At 32.9% G+C, this 19,885-nt stretch overlaps 1 protein-coding gene across 5 annotated transcripts in view; it reads left to right on the top strand.

Moving 5' to 3' along the window:
* ZDHHC14 (zDHHC palmitoyltransferase 14) overlaps positions 1-19,215 on the top strand; it is a 60,608-nt gene extending 41,393 nt beyond the window's left edge. For 2 of the 5 annotated variants that reach the window (XM_026705047.2, XM_026705046.2), the window contains exons 6-9: positions 3,041-3,143; positions 6,445-6,554; positions 7,445-7,547; positions 15,827-19,215. In XM_026705047.2, coding sequence (XP_026560832.1) covers positions 3,041-3,143; positions 6,445-6,554; positions 7,445-7,547; positions 15,827-16,177 — 667 coding nt within the window. In that variant the 3' untranslated portion in view covers positions 16,178-19,215. Of the gene's footprint in view, positions 1-3,040; positions 3,144-6,444; positions 6,555-7,444; positions 7,548-8,953; positions 9,104-15,781 lie in introns of those variants that run through there. The other 3 variants (XM_026705045.2, XM_026705044.2, XM_087939150.1) reach the window with 2 other exon arrangements.
* Positions 19,216-19,885: the final 670 nt, after the last annotated feature.

Here is a 19,885-nt window from a genome sequence, read left to right as displayed (position 1 = left end):
TGGATTTCTGGTACTTATGGTGTGGTTGAATGGAGAGAAAAATGTTTTCTTTTCAGATGGAGATAGGCAGCTTTTGGTTAAGAAATTTAAATATCACTTCCATTTTATGCATTATTGTAAGTGCATAAAATTGAGTTATGAAGAACAGTGCAACATACTAGCAACAGCTTCACCTCTTGTTCTTGGTAATTGTTAACTAACAAGAATACTGAGTAGATAATAGTGGTGCATGTAAGTGTTGTTGCCAATACCTGGTGTACTATATTAATGATATGGATACTTTAGTTTTCTTCCTAGTGTTTTTCCACAAGTGCAGAATATACTTTTTTCAGATCAAACAAGTATTGATCCATTGGGTGTATTGGGAATTGACTGCCCAGCTCACTGCCCAAGCCTGATATTATGGCTGAGAGAGAGTGACTGGCTGAAAGTCATCCAGACAGCTTTCATGGCTAAGGCAGGACTAGCATTCACAGTTTCCTGGTTTCTAGACTGGTGCCTTATCACAAGACCAGTGCTTATATCTGGCCCATGGGGCTGTTCTGGAAACAGTGAAGAAGCGGCCCACAGTGCCTCTTGACAGTGAAAACAATAGCCTTCTGCAGCCCTCTGCCAGCAAAAAGAGAGCCCGGGGAGGCTGTGCACAGCCCTCCCAGGCTCCATTTTTGGCTGCAACAACTTCTTGCAGTCCTCTGCCAATGAAAATGGAGCCCAGGAAGGCTGTGTGCGGTCTGTCTGGGCTCTGTTTTCAGCCACAATGGCTTTCTGCAGCCCTCTGCCAGCGAAAAAGGAGCCCCGAGTATAGGCCTTCGAGCTACATTTTCCCTAGGAGAGGCCTGCAGGAGGCCATCATGGCTGAAAACGGAGCCTCAGTGAATGATGTCGATCTGGCCACGCCCACCCCAGCAACACACACACACACACATACGGTCAAACACAGCTCTGATGCGGCCCTCCATGAAATCAACTTTGACACCCCTGCACTAGACCAAACTGAGTATGTGGATATTTAAATCTGAGGTATATTTTATTTGTTTATTGGATTTATTGACCTTAAAACTGATAAAATAATGAATAACAATAAACTAATTGTAATAATAATAAATACAGTTAAAATATGGGGAGGAGAACATGAAGTATACAGGGATAGGTATGTTATTTCGCATATTATTTAGCTGTCCTCAGAAATTTGGTTTTTGTAAGCAAATACTAAAATATTCAAAGGTTTTGAAATTTGTGGCGTACAGACTTTCTATAGTAACCAGGCTGGCAACAGCCATACAGAAATGTATTAAACATATCTAAAAAACAACAACCCAGTAATAAAATATTTGGGCCTTATGTTCCAGTCCTGTTTGCTGTTTGTTTCCTTATCCATGAAAAATGTTTATTTGTGCATTCCTCCAGCAAAATTTCTTTAAAATTCTGGGCAAAGAGGATTTTAAAAATTACATCTAAAATAAGGTAGAAATAACATCAAATTACATCTTGTCTGCTATAGATAGTAATTTTGAAGTTGTAGCTCCAGTACAAAGAAGAGTTACTCTTTTTCTATGAATGGATTGCCTTCGGTGATTTGCAAGAAAAAGACTTGGCCGTTGTTTTACCATCCGCTGTGCCTTTTTGAGTCCACATTTCAGAGATCAGATTTGTAGTTGTACTATTATTATTTAGAAAATGCCATGAAGTAAAATACTAGAAAGAAAAATTCAGTAAGAAAGAAGCATATCAAAAGCTGAGCCAAGGGGAAACACATTGAAGTTAAAGCCGTTATGATATTCTTCTTTTTATTCATTCACTTTGATTCATTCACTTTGATATACTTTGGTATATCTCATGTTCGTTTTATGTGGCCGAGAAGATATATTGGAAGTCAATATATTAGAATAAGTCATATTAGAATAAGCTATACTTATTTCCTCCCACATACCATCTGTTTAACTTTCATAGAAGAACAAAACTGACTAAATGGTAAAGTACTGCATTAATCCAATAAGAAGACTATTTCCCTCTCCCGCCCCCACAAATAATTATTTATGAACTGGAGGATCTTTCTGATTTGACTGTAAAGAAGAATAGCAAATATCACTGAATGGGTTCAGTGGCTGTAACATCACTGGTCAAAAGTATAAATATCTTTGAGGATTTCCTGAAATTACCCTTTGCCTGATGAATTTAACCCTTTGGTAGGGCCTAAACAGGATTTCTGTCCTCAATCCTTGTTCAGTTATCTCTTCTCATTGCTTGATCTATGCTTTCATTCCCTTTTCCTTTACCATGGCAGCTACACCTTTATATACCATTTCCTTTCTCCCTTCTTTCCCTGTTTTGTTGTTCCTATTAAAAGTCAAGAGATATTGGGATCCAATGCTTTCAGCAGGACAAATGCAGTGTTGTGTCATTGTGTGACAGTTTACCCTCTTTAATTCATGCCTGTAATATCATGATACACCAATCAAAGGGACAGCTGGCATCATGGTGGCCTGACACTGTTTTTTCATATGCTGTGGATCTCTGTATTTGAAACTGTATGCATGTATGTAACTATATATGAGTGTATGTATATGCATGCGTGTACCTGCATGTTTCTGTGTAAATGAGTGGCCTGTGGGAGATTGGTTGGAATATGCAAGTGCAGAATTCAATTTAATTAAATGGGTTATTTTACAACAAATTAATTTTAAACAATACTATGTTTTATTCTAATCCTGCCCTTTTGGGCAAGTTATAATGTCTGTCTCCAAAACTGGTTTCAAGTGAAATCCACAACTCTTAAGTTTACAGGGTGGTAAGCTGGACATTTTATAGGATTTTTTTATGTGTATGTGCATGCATAGTTACTAATTTAATCAAATACTTCAGGAAAATGTGGAACTTTTCAAACACAGTGTGCTAGTAAACATGGCATGTCTGTTGTTTCCAAGTACAATAGTGATCCTGAGTGATAATCTTGATTTGTAAGAAAAAATGTTCATTTAGTTGTTGTTGCCAATAGCCTTTATCTTCACTGACTTTTAATATTACCTTGACATTCAATCACCGTCCTAGAAGCTGTGGTGTGTTTCTTCTCCGTTTGGTCCATTGTTGGGCTCTCAGGTTTTCATACTTATTTGATCAGCTCCAATCAAACAACCAATGAGGATGTAAGTTTCCCCTCTCTTGCTCTAATTTGTCTCCATCTAATGATTTCATGTATTCCATTTTCACTGTCTGCTTTTATATATTTTTTTAAAGGTTGCAAAGTTCACTCAAGTGTGCTGTCCTATTTTTGTCTATTTAATGCATATAACTACTTTTTGATAGCTTCTTGGCAAGAAACGAAGCATAGTTAAGACGCAGTTCTACAGTAAAATCACTGAACGTGACTTTGTCTTAATTAAATGGAGTTTAGGCTAGGAAATCACAATGACAGCATTAATATTTAGAGCAACCTTCCGCAATCTTTTTTTCCCCTAGAGGTACCCTTGAAATAATTTTCAGATCTCATGGAATTCCGGCAGTAAAAAATATAAAAACTGTGAAAACTTCACAATACATTTAACTTCTAACCTACACAATCCACATTGAACATTTACAACAACAACAAAACAACATGGTAGGTTGGTAGCTGAATTGTATGTAGCATAAAAAATTTCACTGAGAGCTGTAATCTCACAGAATTCTAATTGAAAAAAGCAGTTTTAAAGAATGTGAGTAAGATGCTGGCCTAGCTAGAGAATGTTCGCCTTCCCCAAGCTTAAGAAGATGATCAGAAGTAACTTGGCAGTATACTGAATAACTAAAAGACAATGTAGTTGTCAGAAAATTCTCTAATATTTAAAATATAGATTAGGATCTGTCTGCTTGGTAAATGATAATTAATTACGTTCCCCATAATTATGTAAGAAACTTTACAAAAGATTTGAGAATTTAATACACACATTTTCCATAGTTTGGATTGGGTTAGGATTGCTTCCACCAGATTATTTTGGGTCAGTTGCTGTCTCAACTATTGAGAAAGGAGTTAGGCAGGAATGTCCATTATCTCTCCTGCTCTTCATATTATCTTTGGAAACACTGCTCACACGAATTAGACAGAACCCAGGAATAAAGAGTTTAAAAATAAAGAAGAATATAAACTGCAGTCATTTGCAAATGACATGGTCTTTTTCATAGAGGACCCAATTGAAACAGGTCAAGAACTGTTGAAAGAGCTAGATCAATTTGGGAAAGTTGCAGGACTTAAAATTAACAGGGAAAAATGAAATTAATAACTAAAAACCTAACAGAAAAACAGAATTGGAAAAGGCAATGGGACTACAAGTGGTTAAAAAAATTAAATACCTAGGAATCTGGCTGACGGCTCAGTGTAAAACTTTAATGGAAAATAATTATAGCAAATTACTACAACAGGTTTAAAAAGACTTAGAGTTATGGGTTAAACTGCAAATCTCCCTATTAGGGAGGATTGCTACCATTAAAATGACCATTCTCCCTAAATTTATTTATTTGTTCCAGACAATACCAATAAAAAACTACTTTGTGGAATTTAATAGGATAATCGCAAAATTTCTTTGGCAAAGGAAAAAATCGAGGATAAATTTAAAAGCAATGCAAGACATGAAGAGCAGAGGGGGTATGGCACTCCCAAATTGGGAATTATATCATAGCACAGCCTCTTTACTATGGCTGAAAGAGTGGGTAAATTTGTCAAATAAAAGAATGTTATTCCTAGAAGGCCATGATTTACAGAGGGGGTGGCATGCATTCTTATGAGACATGGGAAAAACCAAACAGAATTACTTCCACAGACATATAATTAGAAACTATTGGCTAACTGGAATAAAATAAAGAAAAAGCATTATCTAAAAATCCCAATTTGGATCTCAACGATGGAAGCGATGATACATCCAAATAATTTGGATCTCAACAAGATGATAAAATACAAAGACCTTCTGGATGCACAAGGAGCTTTAAAACCATGGCAAGATCACCAAGAACAAGGGCTACGAGTAAACCGGTGGGTGTACTTGCAAATTTAAAATAGATACAGACAGGATAAAAAAAGTTTCAGAATTTACAGTAAGTTACAGCAATTAGATAAAACTTTACTAGGTCCATATAAAAAGAAATATAACCAAATTTTATAACTATTAGAGGTAGAATCAGAGGAGGAAGTAGTCAAAGGCAATATGATAGTTTGGAGTAGAAATATTGGACGTAGCTTTACATTATTAGAATGGGAAAGGGTCTGGATCAGGAATAATAAAATCACAAAATCAGCAACATATAAAGAAAATGCCTATAAAATGTTGTATAGATGGCATCTTTCTCCTTTGAGAATAGCAAAGATGTCTCCTAACATGAATCCGAATTTCTGGAAATGTAAAAAGAAACACGGAACATTCTTTCATATGTGGTGGTCCTGCACTGAAGCCCAAAGATTTTGGCACAGAATCAAAAAATGGTTGGAGGAAATAACAGCGGAGCAAATTGAATTAAAACCAGAATTTTTCTTATTAGGGATATTTGATAGACAAATTCCCTAAAAAAGCTAAAAATATAATATTGCACATACTGCAGCTAGACTAGCCTTTGCACAGTGTTGGAAACAAGCTGATATTCCAACAGAGGAAATGATTATTCAGAAAATAGCAACCTGTGCAGAGATGGATAAATTGACCTTAGCACTGAAGGATAAAAAATCATCAGAATATTACAAAAGCTGGGAATGTTGGTATGACTGGATAGACAAAGATAGGAAATATATTAGTAAATAATGTTAACTGTAAAGGAGGTAGTAATTACATACTTGCATTAAGATTTACTTGTAAATATGACACCAATAATAACAAATAAGGAACCACAAACTGTTGATAATGGAATTGCTTGCTTTTATTTGTTTATTTTTTGTGGGTTTTTTCCATTTTTTTCCTATGTCGTGTATGTGTTTGTTCCTTATTTTAGTTGTATATTCAGTAAAGTTTGTTTTTTTTAAACTATATTTAATTGTGAAGAAAATGGGAAAATGGGGAAAGAGGAGATCCCATCCATAGGATTCCACTCATACCCTGAACTGCACTGGATATATGAAATATAGCACTTTGTAAGGAAGACAAATTGAATGAACCCATTACATGTATTCTATTGTAGATGAGCACTAGATGTTTCTGGAATGTCCCTTTGGAGAAGAGATGACGCATTGATTTATTTTTTCCTTTGAAGTGTTTGATTGACAGCATGAAACAGAAAACATGTGCTTAGATTTTATGTATCAAACGATGTATTGAAATGGGAAAAATAAATTAAGGTTCAAGTCACAGAACTCATGGAGCTTCATAATTTGATACACTATTTTTGCTCATAATTTGATACATTATTTTTTTCTTAGAATAAAAAACACTTATAAACCAAAGAGTGCTATTAAAAATGAAGATTAACGCACTAGTATTCATTTCTTTATAGATCAAGGGATCTTGGTCAAATAAAAGAGGCAAAGAAAACTTCAATCCTTATAGCTATGGCAACATTTGTGCTAATTGTTGCTCAGCACTTTGTGGGCCCATTTCTCCTAGGTAAGAGATTTAATATAATCATTCAGTATTCTTTTTCTTTTATTGTACCTTTGTGTGTTAGTCAAGTCAGGTATATGTAACTCACAATGTAACTTGCTATAGGTGTGATATAACCTTTGAATCCTCTGGTGGTATTAACTTTATGGTTTGCAACTAATACGACATTGGGAAAATTATAGTATACCAATCTAGGCACAACTGATTTAATTTGCTGCAGCAAAAACTGAATAAAGCTTGATGGAAAAATCAGCTAGCTTTTTTTTTTTTTGGTTTTCAACAATAATTTTTGGTTCACTGTCCAGCTGTGAATGATTACAATTTAACAATGCATAACCATAGTTTTGAAATCACAATATTCCAAGCAGAAATTGTTAATTTGATTTGGACATCTATTTTCAAATTTATCTGCAGTACATACTGTACCACTAGTTAGTCATACAGCAAACTAGATAAGAACAAGCCTATTTAAACTACAGGGAAAGTTGGAATTAGTATTAATAACTTCACAGGGACATGCAGTAGATGAATATAATGTATACTGTTGAGTTAGAATGATCACTTTATGTAAATTGTGAGGGCAAACATTTTCAAAATTAAAATAGTTTTTTATTCACACTGTTTTTACCTAACTCATAAAGTGCTATAAGGCATCAGGAAGGCAATAATAATAATGAAGAGCAAATCTGCAAAAAGATGATGTACTTAATTTTGTACCATGTATAGGTTTTGCCAACTTAAAAATTCATTGAAATATACAATTTCTGCCAGAAGTACCTAAACTTGTGCATGCTACTGCATTCTAAGAAGCTATGAAACTATTTGTCTTAAAGGTAGCTTCATTATTATCTGATAAGAATTATTTGTAATAGAACTTTGTATTTTTTCTATAGTTTAATTGACCGAAGAGGATTTATCCAACCAGATACCCCTCAGCCAGCAGCTTCCTCAAATGGCATTACAATGTATGGGGCCACACAGTCTCAGAGTAATATGGTAGGAACCATCCCATAATGTTGAACAAGAACTCTGAATGTTTCTCTTTTCTGCTTTTTTGAGAATAAGTCTAAGCTGCATCCTTCCAGTACTTTACAATAAAAGCCTTCCATGAATATACTGTAATAGTTTCTATGATGACAAAATTGTAATAAGCATTAATGCAAAATTTTAAAAAATACTATAAGAACACTAAAAATTTTAGTAATCTAAATTGAGATTGACATAATTAATAGAGAAATTCTCATTGTGGAAACTTTGCCTATCTTAATGCTTGGATTTGATGCTTGGATGTTCAATAAGGCATTTATTGTTTTTTTTAATTTGTCTACATTAAATGCCACTGGCTGTTCTGCATAAATTCTTGCTACCTTGGATTTCCTATACAGCTTAGCATGACACTATGAATATTTCAACAGAATAGTTTGAATTTCTTGTGACCATTCTGAAAGCCACTATATTTAACTACTGCAAATTTTTAACTCATGTTTTTATTTAAAAAAAGAATCCTAATTAGAATTGCATTCTAATAAGTATCTAATTTAATATACTAATTGTGTTTAGTATGTTAAAATTGTGTCAATACTTGTATATTTTTACTCCTATTTATAGACTTCAAACGAAGAAAAAAATCTGAATCCCAAACCTTTAAATTTTTTTCATTTTAGTGAAGTACAGTAATAGTACATCTTTTTATAGTTATGTGATTTTTTTATATTTTATATAACATTAATATAAGGATTTTCTCTTGAACAATGATTTCTCAGGTGGGTTCATTGATCATTTTTATATCTGCCAGGAATATCAAATTTGTTATATTTTAACTATCAAACATTTTATTGACTCTAGTACCAGTAATTTCTTTTATAGTATTACTAAATGCATAACATAGTTTTATATATCCTTATTTAAAACAGAGACTCATTGAATCTATAAGTGTATAAAAGGAAAATAAAATATTTCTAGAAATGAATGGATTTACTTTAAAATACTTTATGCTTATTTTTTTTCTCTATTTTGGTTTTTCTGTCATAGTAATAATTGCATATTTCCATTTTTAGGCAGAAGTGTGTAGGTCAAATGAAACTAAGAAAATGTTAATAAATTTGTTATTTAAAATTGACTTTAGGTGTCATCTTATTTTAATATCCGTTATGCCAGGTTTTTTTGCTATAATTTTACTTTTTTGCCTTTATTGCATGTTGTAAAGAAATCTCACACTTACAACTATGGTTTCCACATGTAAACTGAAGAAAGAATTTGAAGAAGTCAACTTCTTGGTTTAGTCTTTGATGTGGTCATTTGGGGCTCATAATTGTACTATTATTTTTTCTGATCTACATTTTCTATACTCTCAATAAACTATTCTTCTTTGCTGTTCTTCCTTTGTATGCTTCTCCTTGCAGTACCAGCTACTGAAATCTCCTTTCAGTACCAGCTCAAGAGTAGAGTATCAGATCAATTTAATATGGCTGTATTATTACAGAATAATTTCCTTAGCTTGCAACTTAATCAGTATTTTCTTAACTAGAGTTTACTAAAGGAAATAGATAATCCATAATGTAAATCATTTTTTATTTTTTTCCCCACTCCCCAAAATAGAGATGAAATCAGCATTAAGACTTTTTTTTTTGAATGAAGTCTCATAATATTGATCAACTACTGGTTTTAGCCAGTAAAATATTATATGTATTGCTGAGATAAATAATAGAATTATATATTTTTGTGATGATAGTTGTAAATTCAGTTAAAGGCTTGCAATGAAATTAGCATATGTTCTGATAACACTGCATATGATGAAACTAAGAGGTATAGCCATTTGATTTCATTTGAACAATAGTTTCTGAGCCTTTAGATATTTCTCAAAAAGGCAATATTAACAAAATATTTTAAAGACTTCCAAATATTTTTTTTTAATTCAAACCTATATTAACCAAAAATTCTAGCCAACAGTTTGCTTCTATGAAATTTAGGAAAAAAAGCAAAGTCAAAGTTTTATGGTTAAAATAAAATGATAGAAATATTTTAAACACAACATAACCTATTAACTTTTTGATATTGGAGACCATATGGCATATCATGTGGATTTTTAAAAATCAGATATTCTTATTTTAAATGCTATTTTTAAATCTCCATCTGAAAATAAATTCTGAATTAAATACAAACTTATTAAAACTTATCGTTAAATGGTCGCACATGGACATTTATATAAGTTTGAATAAGTTGTGGCTTATATGATACAAAAATGATGGTTTGTTATTGTAGACTTCCCAATGATAATATTCAAGGGATGCTTTACTGTATGATCACAGCACAAGATTTCTGGTATCATCAGATTACAAGACATTTTTCCTTTGGTAGATATAAAAAATAAATTTTGATAGGAAAATAATATTCATAGCTCTATTAAAATATAGAATATACTAGGGAATTATACAATAAAAGCTCAGCCTGGAAAAACTCTTTGTAAGTAACTGCCTCTTTTCTTTTATGCCTTACAGCAAAGTTCTTCTTAGTTTCCCCATTTTATTAAGCCATGAATTATTACCTAATTGGCTCTCCAGGGACAATTTCTAAGGACCAGTAAAGAACAGGCAATATTGAAAACAAGTCTGTTTTCAGACTTTTCATTGTAAGCCAGTGTGTTTTATTTGTTACCATAGATTTAAATTGGTATGTATGTTTGTTCAGTTAAATAGTCAAAATAGGGAAAATGATTTAAAATAACAGTGATTTCATATGTGTCTTTAGCATCATGATGTTTGTCATTATGTATTGTAACATAGTACTGTTAATTTATAATCTTAATATTTGTAAATCTGGGAACAAAATTCCAGAAAAATTCAATAGTCTAACATGTTCCAGTGAAGTGTGATGGTTTGGTGATGATGATCATTTCAAACTGTATATATGTTTTAGTTATGACTTCAGAGTTTTGATCCTTTCAAACTAGTCTACTCTCCAAATAATTTCAGTTCCTCTAAATTAATTATTCATGCCACTTCACTCTCATTGTTCTCAGTATCTAAATCTGTTGAAACATTGCAAATTTGATAAGCCCTTATTGCTTTATTTTTCTAATTGATGAATGATGAAAGTAAATTATCTCCATTACAGCACTTTTAAATATCCCCTTCCATCTGAAAAACTAACTTTATCGTAAAAACCAGGCAACTAACTGATCTGGCATAGTTTTTAAATTAATATGAAGATTAGACCTTGCTTACTGACTGCCTCATTGAGCAACCATTTGAAATTACAATGGCTGAAAAAAATCCCGTTTTATAAGCAATCCTTTCATTTATGACTGTCACAGCATCCCATGATCACATGATTGCCATTTGTATATTTCACAGCTGGCTTCCAACAGGCAGCATAGAGGACATAGAAGTGAAATCATAAGTCACAGTTGTGTATAATGTCTCACTCAATGATTGCAGAGATTTACTTAAAATGGAGGTGAAGTTGGGAGTCCATTGCCATCATGTGGTTTTCCACTTAGCACCTGCATCACTTGGCAACAAATTTGGCAGTCCCAATCATGGTCAGTAAGCAAAGACTACCTGTAATTCTTTTTATGCCACAGATATATTTGTAAAGTAGAAATATGAAATATTTTAATTATATTTTGATCCATCTATATAATTTTCATGTAAAATCTTTATAGTATAATTGGAAAAATTAGAACATCAAACCTGCATTAATATTACTTTAAATACCCATTGCTTCACTGCCTAAATGTTTAAAAATATTTGGGTTTTTATGGTTTTTTTCTCTCTCAATATTTCCATTATTTTAATAGGGGACTGAAGTTAGATTAACCAGGTGGTAATTGACAGGATCACCTTTTCCTTTTTGAAGGTTGGTAGTATATTTTGCTTTTATCCCCATCCTAGTACACTGCTAGTACTCCATCATTTCTTTAACTAGTTCTTTTATGCCATAAAATACACCATGAGACTCCACTCACTCACCAAAAGTCATGTTTCCTAAACATTTTTTCATTAGTATTTGAGACTGCAATCCACACTCACTCAGTTGTTCCACAGAATTACAAAGGTTATTCTTGATTCAGCGTTGTGGATTGTGCCATCTCCTCATAACTAATTCACCTCTTTTTTATTATGTTCAAGAAAACATTTTAGATATTTTAGAAATATGTGTTACTGCTGCATTTATATGTATTTTCTTTAAAAATTCCTGGAACTGGGATTATTTTAATACTACGGTATGTAGTCCTGGAAATGTCAGTACCTCATTTATCTGTCCTGTGATGTCTATATTCTTCTTAAGCACTTTAATCTTACAGAGCTCTTTCATCGTTTTCTGTTTTAAATTTGGGATAGTTCTTCAATTAAAGCTGAATACAGATTCAGCCCAGATCCTTATAATATGGATTTGTTGTTAATTGTAATTTCGATGTCATTATTCTGTAGATACCCCCCCAAAAAGAAAATATTTAAAAACATTATAAATAAGGTAAAATACTTGAAGACTAAAAAAAATAAAATGCTAGTGAGGGGAAAAAGAAAAAAAACTGCCACTGCAGGAAGCATCCCTTTCAGCTGATAAAACATTACACATATACATACATACCCAAATGCTATGACCCACCAGAAAGCATGTTACTGTCTCTGTTACTGTACCAAAACTGTGGATAAACTGAACAGGCAGTATTTACAGTTTTAAAGCAATAGCTATCAAATCAGGTTTATTTAGTTTGACAGACTCTAATCTTTTAAACCTGATTAATAGAAAAGCTATTATAATTTGCATCAACAAGAATGGTCCACAATGCCATCTTAACAGCCACTATCTCAGTGAACCTATTTATCACAAAGAAAGCATATGTTTTTATGAGTCCCTTTTGCCTCAATATTTCATAACCCTTTGCATATTTTTCTGTTTTTCTGTATTACAAAAAGGGCTTCTGTAACAGCATGAAACGGAGGTAGCTTTCATGCAGCATGATAGGAACCCATGAAATATTCGCTACAATATGCTGTTCTTTTTTTTTTACTTGTTCTGTTTTACTTATTTCCCTTTTTCAAAATAGTCTTTTTCATAAGTTCAATACTTTTTATATTTCTTCCAAGTCCCTTTCAATCCTTTTCACTCATTGATGTAGAATTCCAGTGGTTCCAATCATTGACCAAGACACACAACATGGAAAAATAAATGTATTGATTTTGTAATGCTTAATTGCAATTTATTTTTGAAAACTTTTAGATATGGTAGAATAAAATTATCTTTTTATCTCAGTCCTAGCCAGAAAGTAAAATGGACTCATCTTTGATGCTGCAGAAATGTTCCTTGGATTATAATCCAATTAGTAGATATGTTTTTGTGTTCTAAATTAAGAGTTCAAAAAATCTGTTTAGTGCTGTTATTTTAAAAAGAAATAAAAACAACCTTTAAAATATTGCTGTTTCTATTTTGTATCAGCTTTATAAAAAAGCAATGGAACTGAAGTAGCTAACATATATTTAATATTCAACTTTAATAGTTAAAATACTTAATTACAAATAAGATAGCTAATAAATTATCCATGTTTTAAATAAAAAACTATTTTCAATAGGATACATTTGTCTGAAAGTGGTTGGTACTTTATTTGCATTGTATGGATTATTTGTCTATTAATCTATTAATAGTTAATCAGCATTAGTTCTAATATTTAACAATTTAGAAAGATTTTGACAGAATTTAAATCTAATTTGAAAAGTATATGAATCATCATCACTAAAGGACAAGATGATTCTCAGTTTAATTTGATTCTATTTGTAGCGTTGTATTAAAGCAGCTATAGGAGCGTAAATATTTTCAGAATGATTTATGAATTACATCAGCTTAAGTGCTTTCCTGGTTTGAGGCTCAAGTACAGTAAACTGCATACAAAATTAAACACTTATGAAAGTAAACATTTTTTAATGCCTAAAACTTAACTAAATGACAGTAATATAATGATTTTTGTATAACATAGATCTTGTATTTTTGGATCAATAATATACAAAATGTATACTTTTAAAATAATTTTAAGGAAATTAAACAGTGGTACTGACATCAGTCTATATGACTATTATTATATCATATTGTGATGAATTTGTCCTGTATTGACTTGTGTGTGGCACCAATAATCTCATATATTTGAATAATATAATACAGCATTCATAGATTTATGTTCTGATTAACCAAACCAAGCATATGCTGAATATCAGTGTAATCTCTATCTACAGTAGAAAGGGGCATTCAGTATTGCTATTGTAAATTTGTAAATTCAAATAGAAGAATGGTTTCATTTCACAAGAATGTTCTGCGCCTAAATAGAATGTGCTGTATATTTCAGGAAATTGCAGTTCTTCAAAGGAGCAGAAGAAAGTGTTTTGGTTTTTTTTTACAATTTCTGACCTTGTATAAATGTGAGATACAGCCAGTGCCTTGGCTCATGAAATATGTTAAGATTACTTAACCATGCCTTATTCAATAAGCATAATAGTCTGGATTCTCACATTGTGCTACACAGAAATCAGATATATTACATTATGGCTGTTCACACTATGTTTATTTAAAATGTATGCCTCTTCGGCTGAAATTAACCTTACATTCAACAGAGACAAGTTCAGTTTTCTTCAGTTACAGAACAAAAATCAAATACACTTATAGCAGTAGCACTTAGACTTATATACCACTTCATGGTGCTTTACAGCCTTCTCTAAGTGGTTTACAGAATCAGCATATTGCCCCCAACAATCTGGTGTTACAATAAGAGATATGTAGACATTGTAGAAGGGGAGGTATGCTAATCTTCCATGGCCAAAAACCAGAAGGAATAGCTTTTGAAAATATATTTTATTAAAAGAAAAAAAGCTTTTGCAAGCTACATTTGATGAAATTATGTGCAACTCATGAAAGTTTATGCCTTTTAATAAAATTATTAGTTCTGAAAAGGTGCTGGAAGATTAATTCTAATTCATGTTTATTAACAGCACTTGTGAAAATGATCTTTGGAACAGTAGTTGATTAGAAGAGCTGCGAAAGACCTGGCTCTTTGTCACACTCACCATCTTTAATATTAAGTCTTTATGTTTATTGATTTTATAGTAATTTCTTTGTTTGATTGTTGAGTCACTTAAGAGTCATTAAGTTGGGTGGCATATAATTTTAATAAATTTTATCTAAATAGTGTCTGGAATAATGATGCAACTGTAAACAGACAAATGAAGGGTTTAAATTGTATCAACAAAGTCTGATTAACAAATTATGGAAAATAATTGTTCCATTTTATTTTATTTTGGTCAATTCCTATCTTAAGTACTATGATACTGGAAATACACTTTAAGGAGAATTCAATATTCAAAGTTTGAAGGAAGACAATGATCAGGAGCTTAAAAACAGCCTTATGAAAAAGACTGAAAGAACCTAGATATGTTTAGCTGGAAAAAAATATGACTCTGGGGCGTATGATATCATTTTTAAGATGATGTTACACAGAAGACGATCAAGATCTGTTCTTTCTTCTTTCATAGGACAGGACATGAAAAAGTGGATTAAGTGACAGGAAGGCAGATACCAAGTGAAAATATTAGAAAAAAAACAACATAAGAGCAGTTCAGCAGAAGAACCAGTTATCCAGAAAGATGGTAGTCTCCCCTTCAATGAATATGTTAAGCAAATTCTAGACAGGCATTATGTGGGATTTATTAATTTGAATTCCTGTCCTGTGCAGGAGATTGTACTTTGTGGTTTAAATGATTCTTTTCATTTAAATATTCTATAATGTGCTTTTTACCCAGATAAAGCTGCTGAGTTATGAAGTTGCTGAGCTCTTCTCATTGCTAGAAAATTGATGGAAGCATAAATTTTGAATGTGTACAGATTATCATATATACAGAGAACTGCAGACTTTGTGTGTTGAAAGCTCTTTCCGTAGCCTTAAATAAGGATGCAGAGCCAAACTACAAGATCTACACAGAAATACATAAACATCAATGTACTGTGGGAAGAAAGTTAGCATGTTTATAAATTATTTTATCTGGCACATACTTTTCATACTATATACTTTCACTTCTCTGGAATTCATCAATATATTGTACATGATGTCTTGGTCAGTTTAACAAGGAAGTGTAATTAATAACTCTTTTCTTTCTCTTTATGTCCCATTCCTCTTTTGTCCATACCCTTCCACCTCTGTATCTTTCATGCTTTGTATATTATTTTGGTACCCTTCCATTCTTCAGTGTGATCAAGATCAGTGCATTCAAAGCACTAAATTCGTTTTGCAGGCCGCTGCTACCCCACTCCTCCAGAGCGAGCCCAGCCTAAGTAGTGAAGAGCTGCCTTTACCAGGGAAAAATACTCTTGGTGCTCCCTGTGCTATGGTGACACTAGGACAACCAACACCACCTTCTTCCATCCCAAATCTCACATCAGAAACAAGCTTGTCAGAAATGATACCATTAAAAGAGGATCCTGAAAATCATCCGTTTCTTACTCCTGAAGAAGCTCCACCCGGGATGTTGCCCCTTGGATATGCCCTGACACACAGCCGCACCGTGCACAGCCTCAGCCTGGTTAGCCAGGATTCACTGCATGAAGACTCAGTGCGTGGCCTTGTTAAACTCAGCTCAGTCTAAACGATATAGAACACGACCGCAATTAAACAGACCTTATTTAACTCCAAGAGCAATTAGCCTTTGGAATCTGACATACATATGTCACTGAAAATTATTATGTAAAGAAGTCTATTGAAAGGACAAATTATTTTTGTGCCGTGAAGTTAACGATTACATTTGTTTTATAGCCAATTTATTGGTGGCTTGGGTTTGATGGTTATGTTGTTAGATAACCAATTTAGTTGAAATTTGTTCAGTGATTTATAATGTCCAGCAATTTGGAATCCTGGTACTACAGAGGTGGTTATTATAGTGCTTAAAATATGAATGAATATAAGCGTCATATTCCATGTTTTATAAAGTTCCTTGTTGTAATACTACCCTTTGTAGCCAGACATTACTGTGCTACTCATATTTGAAACAAGATTGCCATTGGATGAATGCAAAATCAATAAGGGTTGCAATTGTGGATTTGCATGCCACATTACATTGGGTGTTATAGTAGTGTTGGTTTTTGAAAGACAGTGCTGCTTTACTATTTGTGAGTACCAAAGTGCTGTTCATTGTAAAAGACAGTACAACAAACAATTACTTTTTTCAATCAATCAATTATAAATAAATGAACTGGTGGTGCTCAATTATGAAGGATTACCTGTTTTTGCATATCATTTACTTTTTAGTGTGAAATAACATAGATTTCTCTCCGCCCATCCCCACAAGATCTAGATATTCAGTAAAATGGCATTCTCTGTATCTTTAGATATGTATACATTCTCTCCATACAAAGCTGATGCAAAACAGCATATTACAATGCAATAAAGTACTTTTTTCCCTGAGATCATTAAGCAGCCAAAGGAACTTCCAAGACCCAATTATAGATTAATTTGAATATTTATACAGTTTTATACATGACCTATTTAATGATGTTATATGCCAATAATTGATCTGCTTGTTAAAAATTACTTGATGTTAGTTGGTTGGATTGAGAAAACTTCCGTTTTCAAAAGGATTTTGATTCAGCAGAGGCTTCCATACAAAGATTGCCTCCTACATTGTTAAAAAAAATGATCACAAAAGAACAGTCTATAATAGGATGGGGGTGACATGAAGGTACTAGGCAAGAAAAAGAACTAGTGAAAAGGTGGGGGGGGCTTGTCCCTCTTAATGATTTCGGAAGCCATCACTGCTCCCTGAGGGATTTCGTTTATTTGTTTGAGGCTCACAGTTAAGATTATGGGAGGAATCTAGCTTGAAAGGACACTCATATTCTTAACTTTGTTGATAGAACAAGGGTCACTGGGAAGTACCTCAACAGTTTGTAATCAATAACTTTCGGCCATCATTATTAACAAAAATGTTTCAATTTAAATTTGTGGTTGATGCTTGATTCTAAGAAATTTCTTATGGCTTAAAGAAAAGATATTCCCTCAGAGATAACAAACATAATAAGAACTTAAAAGTTGCAAGCCATTGCATTTTGTCTTGGTTTAAGATGCTAGGACCCGCAATACCCTTTTCTCAGGACAAAGTTTAGTGTGCAAAGTTATTTTTGTGGCTGTGTGTGTGTTTGTATATACACATACACGCTAAGCATAGCTGCAGGGAAGTACACTTACAGATTGTGAAGAAACAAATACATTGCATCTCAAAGACACTGACAATATACCTTTAGAAGGAAAAAAGCACAATGTTTTAATTGGAATAAGGCCATCTTTATTACTACAGAAATGCCAGATGACTTAATGGGGAAGGAAAAAAAACCTTACACTGTGTACAATTTTGTAATTTTTTTTCTGAGTAGTGATAAGAGATTTTTCTTTTGTTTGCATGTATAGAAAATAACCAGAAATGTCTTTTTCCCATTTTACAGAAAACTATTCATGGTGCACAGTTATTTGACTGTGACCAAAATGTTTACAGCTTTCATGTAAAGAGATATTGTCTGTTTTTCTGCCTGACCTCACAGGATTTATTTAAAATCCACCATGTGTTACGCTAGCGCATGCCCATTCCAAAGAAGAAAAAGAAGAACTAGGTGAGTTGTATTCTCTTCATGTAGTAAAGGTGATTACTACATGGACCAGCAACAAATAGCTGTTAATTCCATATAATAACAGGGAGTGGCTAATTTGGAGGAGATTTAGTGAGTTGACACAAAGGAAGCCAACTTCCTCAGAAAGCCCATGTAATTGTTTGCCATTTCTATACAACAAACACCTCGAAGTTCACAATCCTCAAACTGGCTTGGTGAGTTCATGATAGGAAGTATGGGATGATACATCATGAGAATTTCTAAACACAGCCTAGGTTATTGTTATTTTTATCCCAAGCATTGTGAATTGGCTATATTTTTAGAAAAGAGAATCAAGATAGAAGAAATGACTTTTGCCTCATTACATTAAAATAGGATTTTAGCCATTCTTTAAAATCCATTCTTTAAAATAAAATTACGTTACTGCTGAGGTAATAACTTGATATAATTTATTTTTAAGAGACATAGATATTGGTTAGAGCAGTGTATCCATTTAACAAGCTTAGTATTTTACTAATTCAATTGACATCAGAAAATAGATCATCCATTTCCTGTAGTGTAAAAATTCAACAATGTTAAATATTTTACCCTGCCATTACTGCTTCGCAGCTGTGAAGCTCACACCATGGAATAGAAGTATTTAAAAAATGTAATGGCTCACATTTCCAGAGAAATGCTCATTTTATTTAACTAGCATTTTTTGAATATCCTTGCCATTAGGAAATTGCAGTGTCACATGTGATACCAGACCCATTTGGGTTTCTTTGGTTTTTTTCAGTCTGGCAAGGATAGAAGGTTATCCTGTCATTTTTAAGCATACATCTCATTTAAAGCTTTCAAGTGCTGCACTGCAATATGGGATATCTTCCTTGGCTTACCTGATGTTTGAGAAAAGCTTATGTACAGAAAAGTACTGTGAATACCTATTTTAGAACAAATTATTTTTGTTTGCATTGATGTTTAGTATTTTTTGCTGTTTATACTGTTTCTGACTTTATGTTGAAGAATAAAAATACAGCCTTTTTAAGCATTGCCTTCTGTCTTATGATTTGTTTTGACGTGCCTAAAAAAACCTACAATACTTGTTTTATTTTACCATGACATTTTTAATCACATTCTGCTGTCTCATGATGACATCTGCTGGAGAATGCTGGAAGAAGTCTGTCTTTTAATTAAAGCTGTTTCATTGATGTATGTGATCATTCTATAAGATTTAATACTAATACTGAAATTTTCCAATAGTATAGGAGACCAATAGTCAACTTTTTTACAAGCAAGACTCTTTTTCTTTCATCAGTTGTAAATAGAATCCATTTAATCTTCCAATAATTTAGCTAATTCCATCTGTTAATTCTATCTTTGAAAGATAATTAATCACAGAGCTCTTCACCAGCTCTTTAAAGTGTTGAAGCTAAAAACCTGGCTTAATAGGTCTAAACTACATGGAGGGAAGTAAGCAATGGGGTGCCACAGGGTTCTGTCTTAGGCCCAGAACTCTTCAATAGCTTCATTAACGACTTAGATGAGGGAATAGAAGGGGAACTTACCAAATTTGCAGATGATACTAAGCTGGCAGGAATAGCTAACACTCAAGAAGATAGGCTCAAGATCCAGTTGGATCTTGATAGACTAGAACACTGGGCCATATCTAACAAAATGAAATTCAGTGTAGAGAAAAGTAAAGTCCTACACTTAGG

Source organism: Pseudonaja textilis, chromosome 1 (genome assembly GCF_049901715.1).
Source record: "Pseudonaja textilis isolate UNSWEBS1 chromosome 1, rPseTex1.2, whole genome shotgun sequence".
Taxonomy (NCBI): Eukaryota; Metazoa; Chordata; class Lepidosauria; order Squamata; family Elapidae; genus Pseudonaja; species Pseudonaja textilis.
The sequence above is the reverse complement of the archived record's forward strand: the minus strand, read 5'-3'. Positions and strand labels throughout refer to the sequence as shown.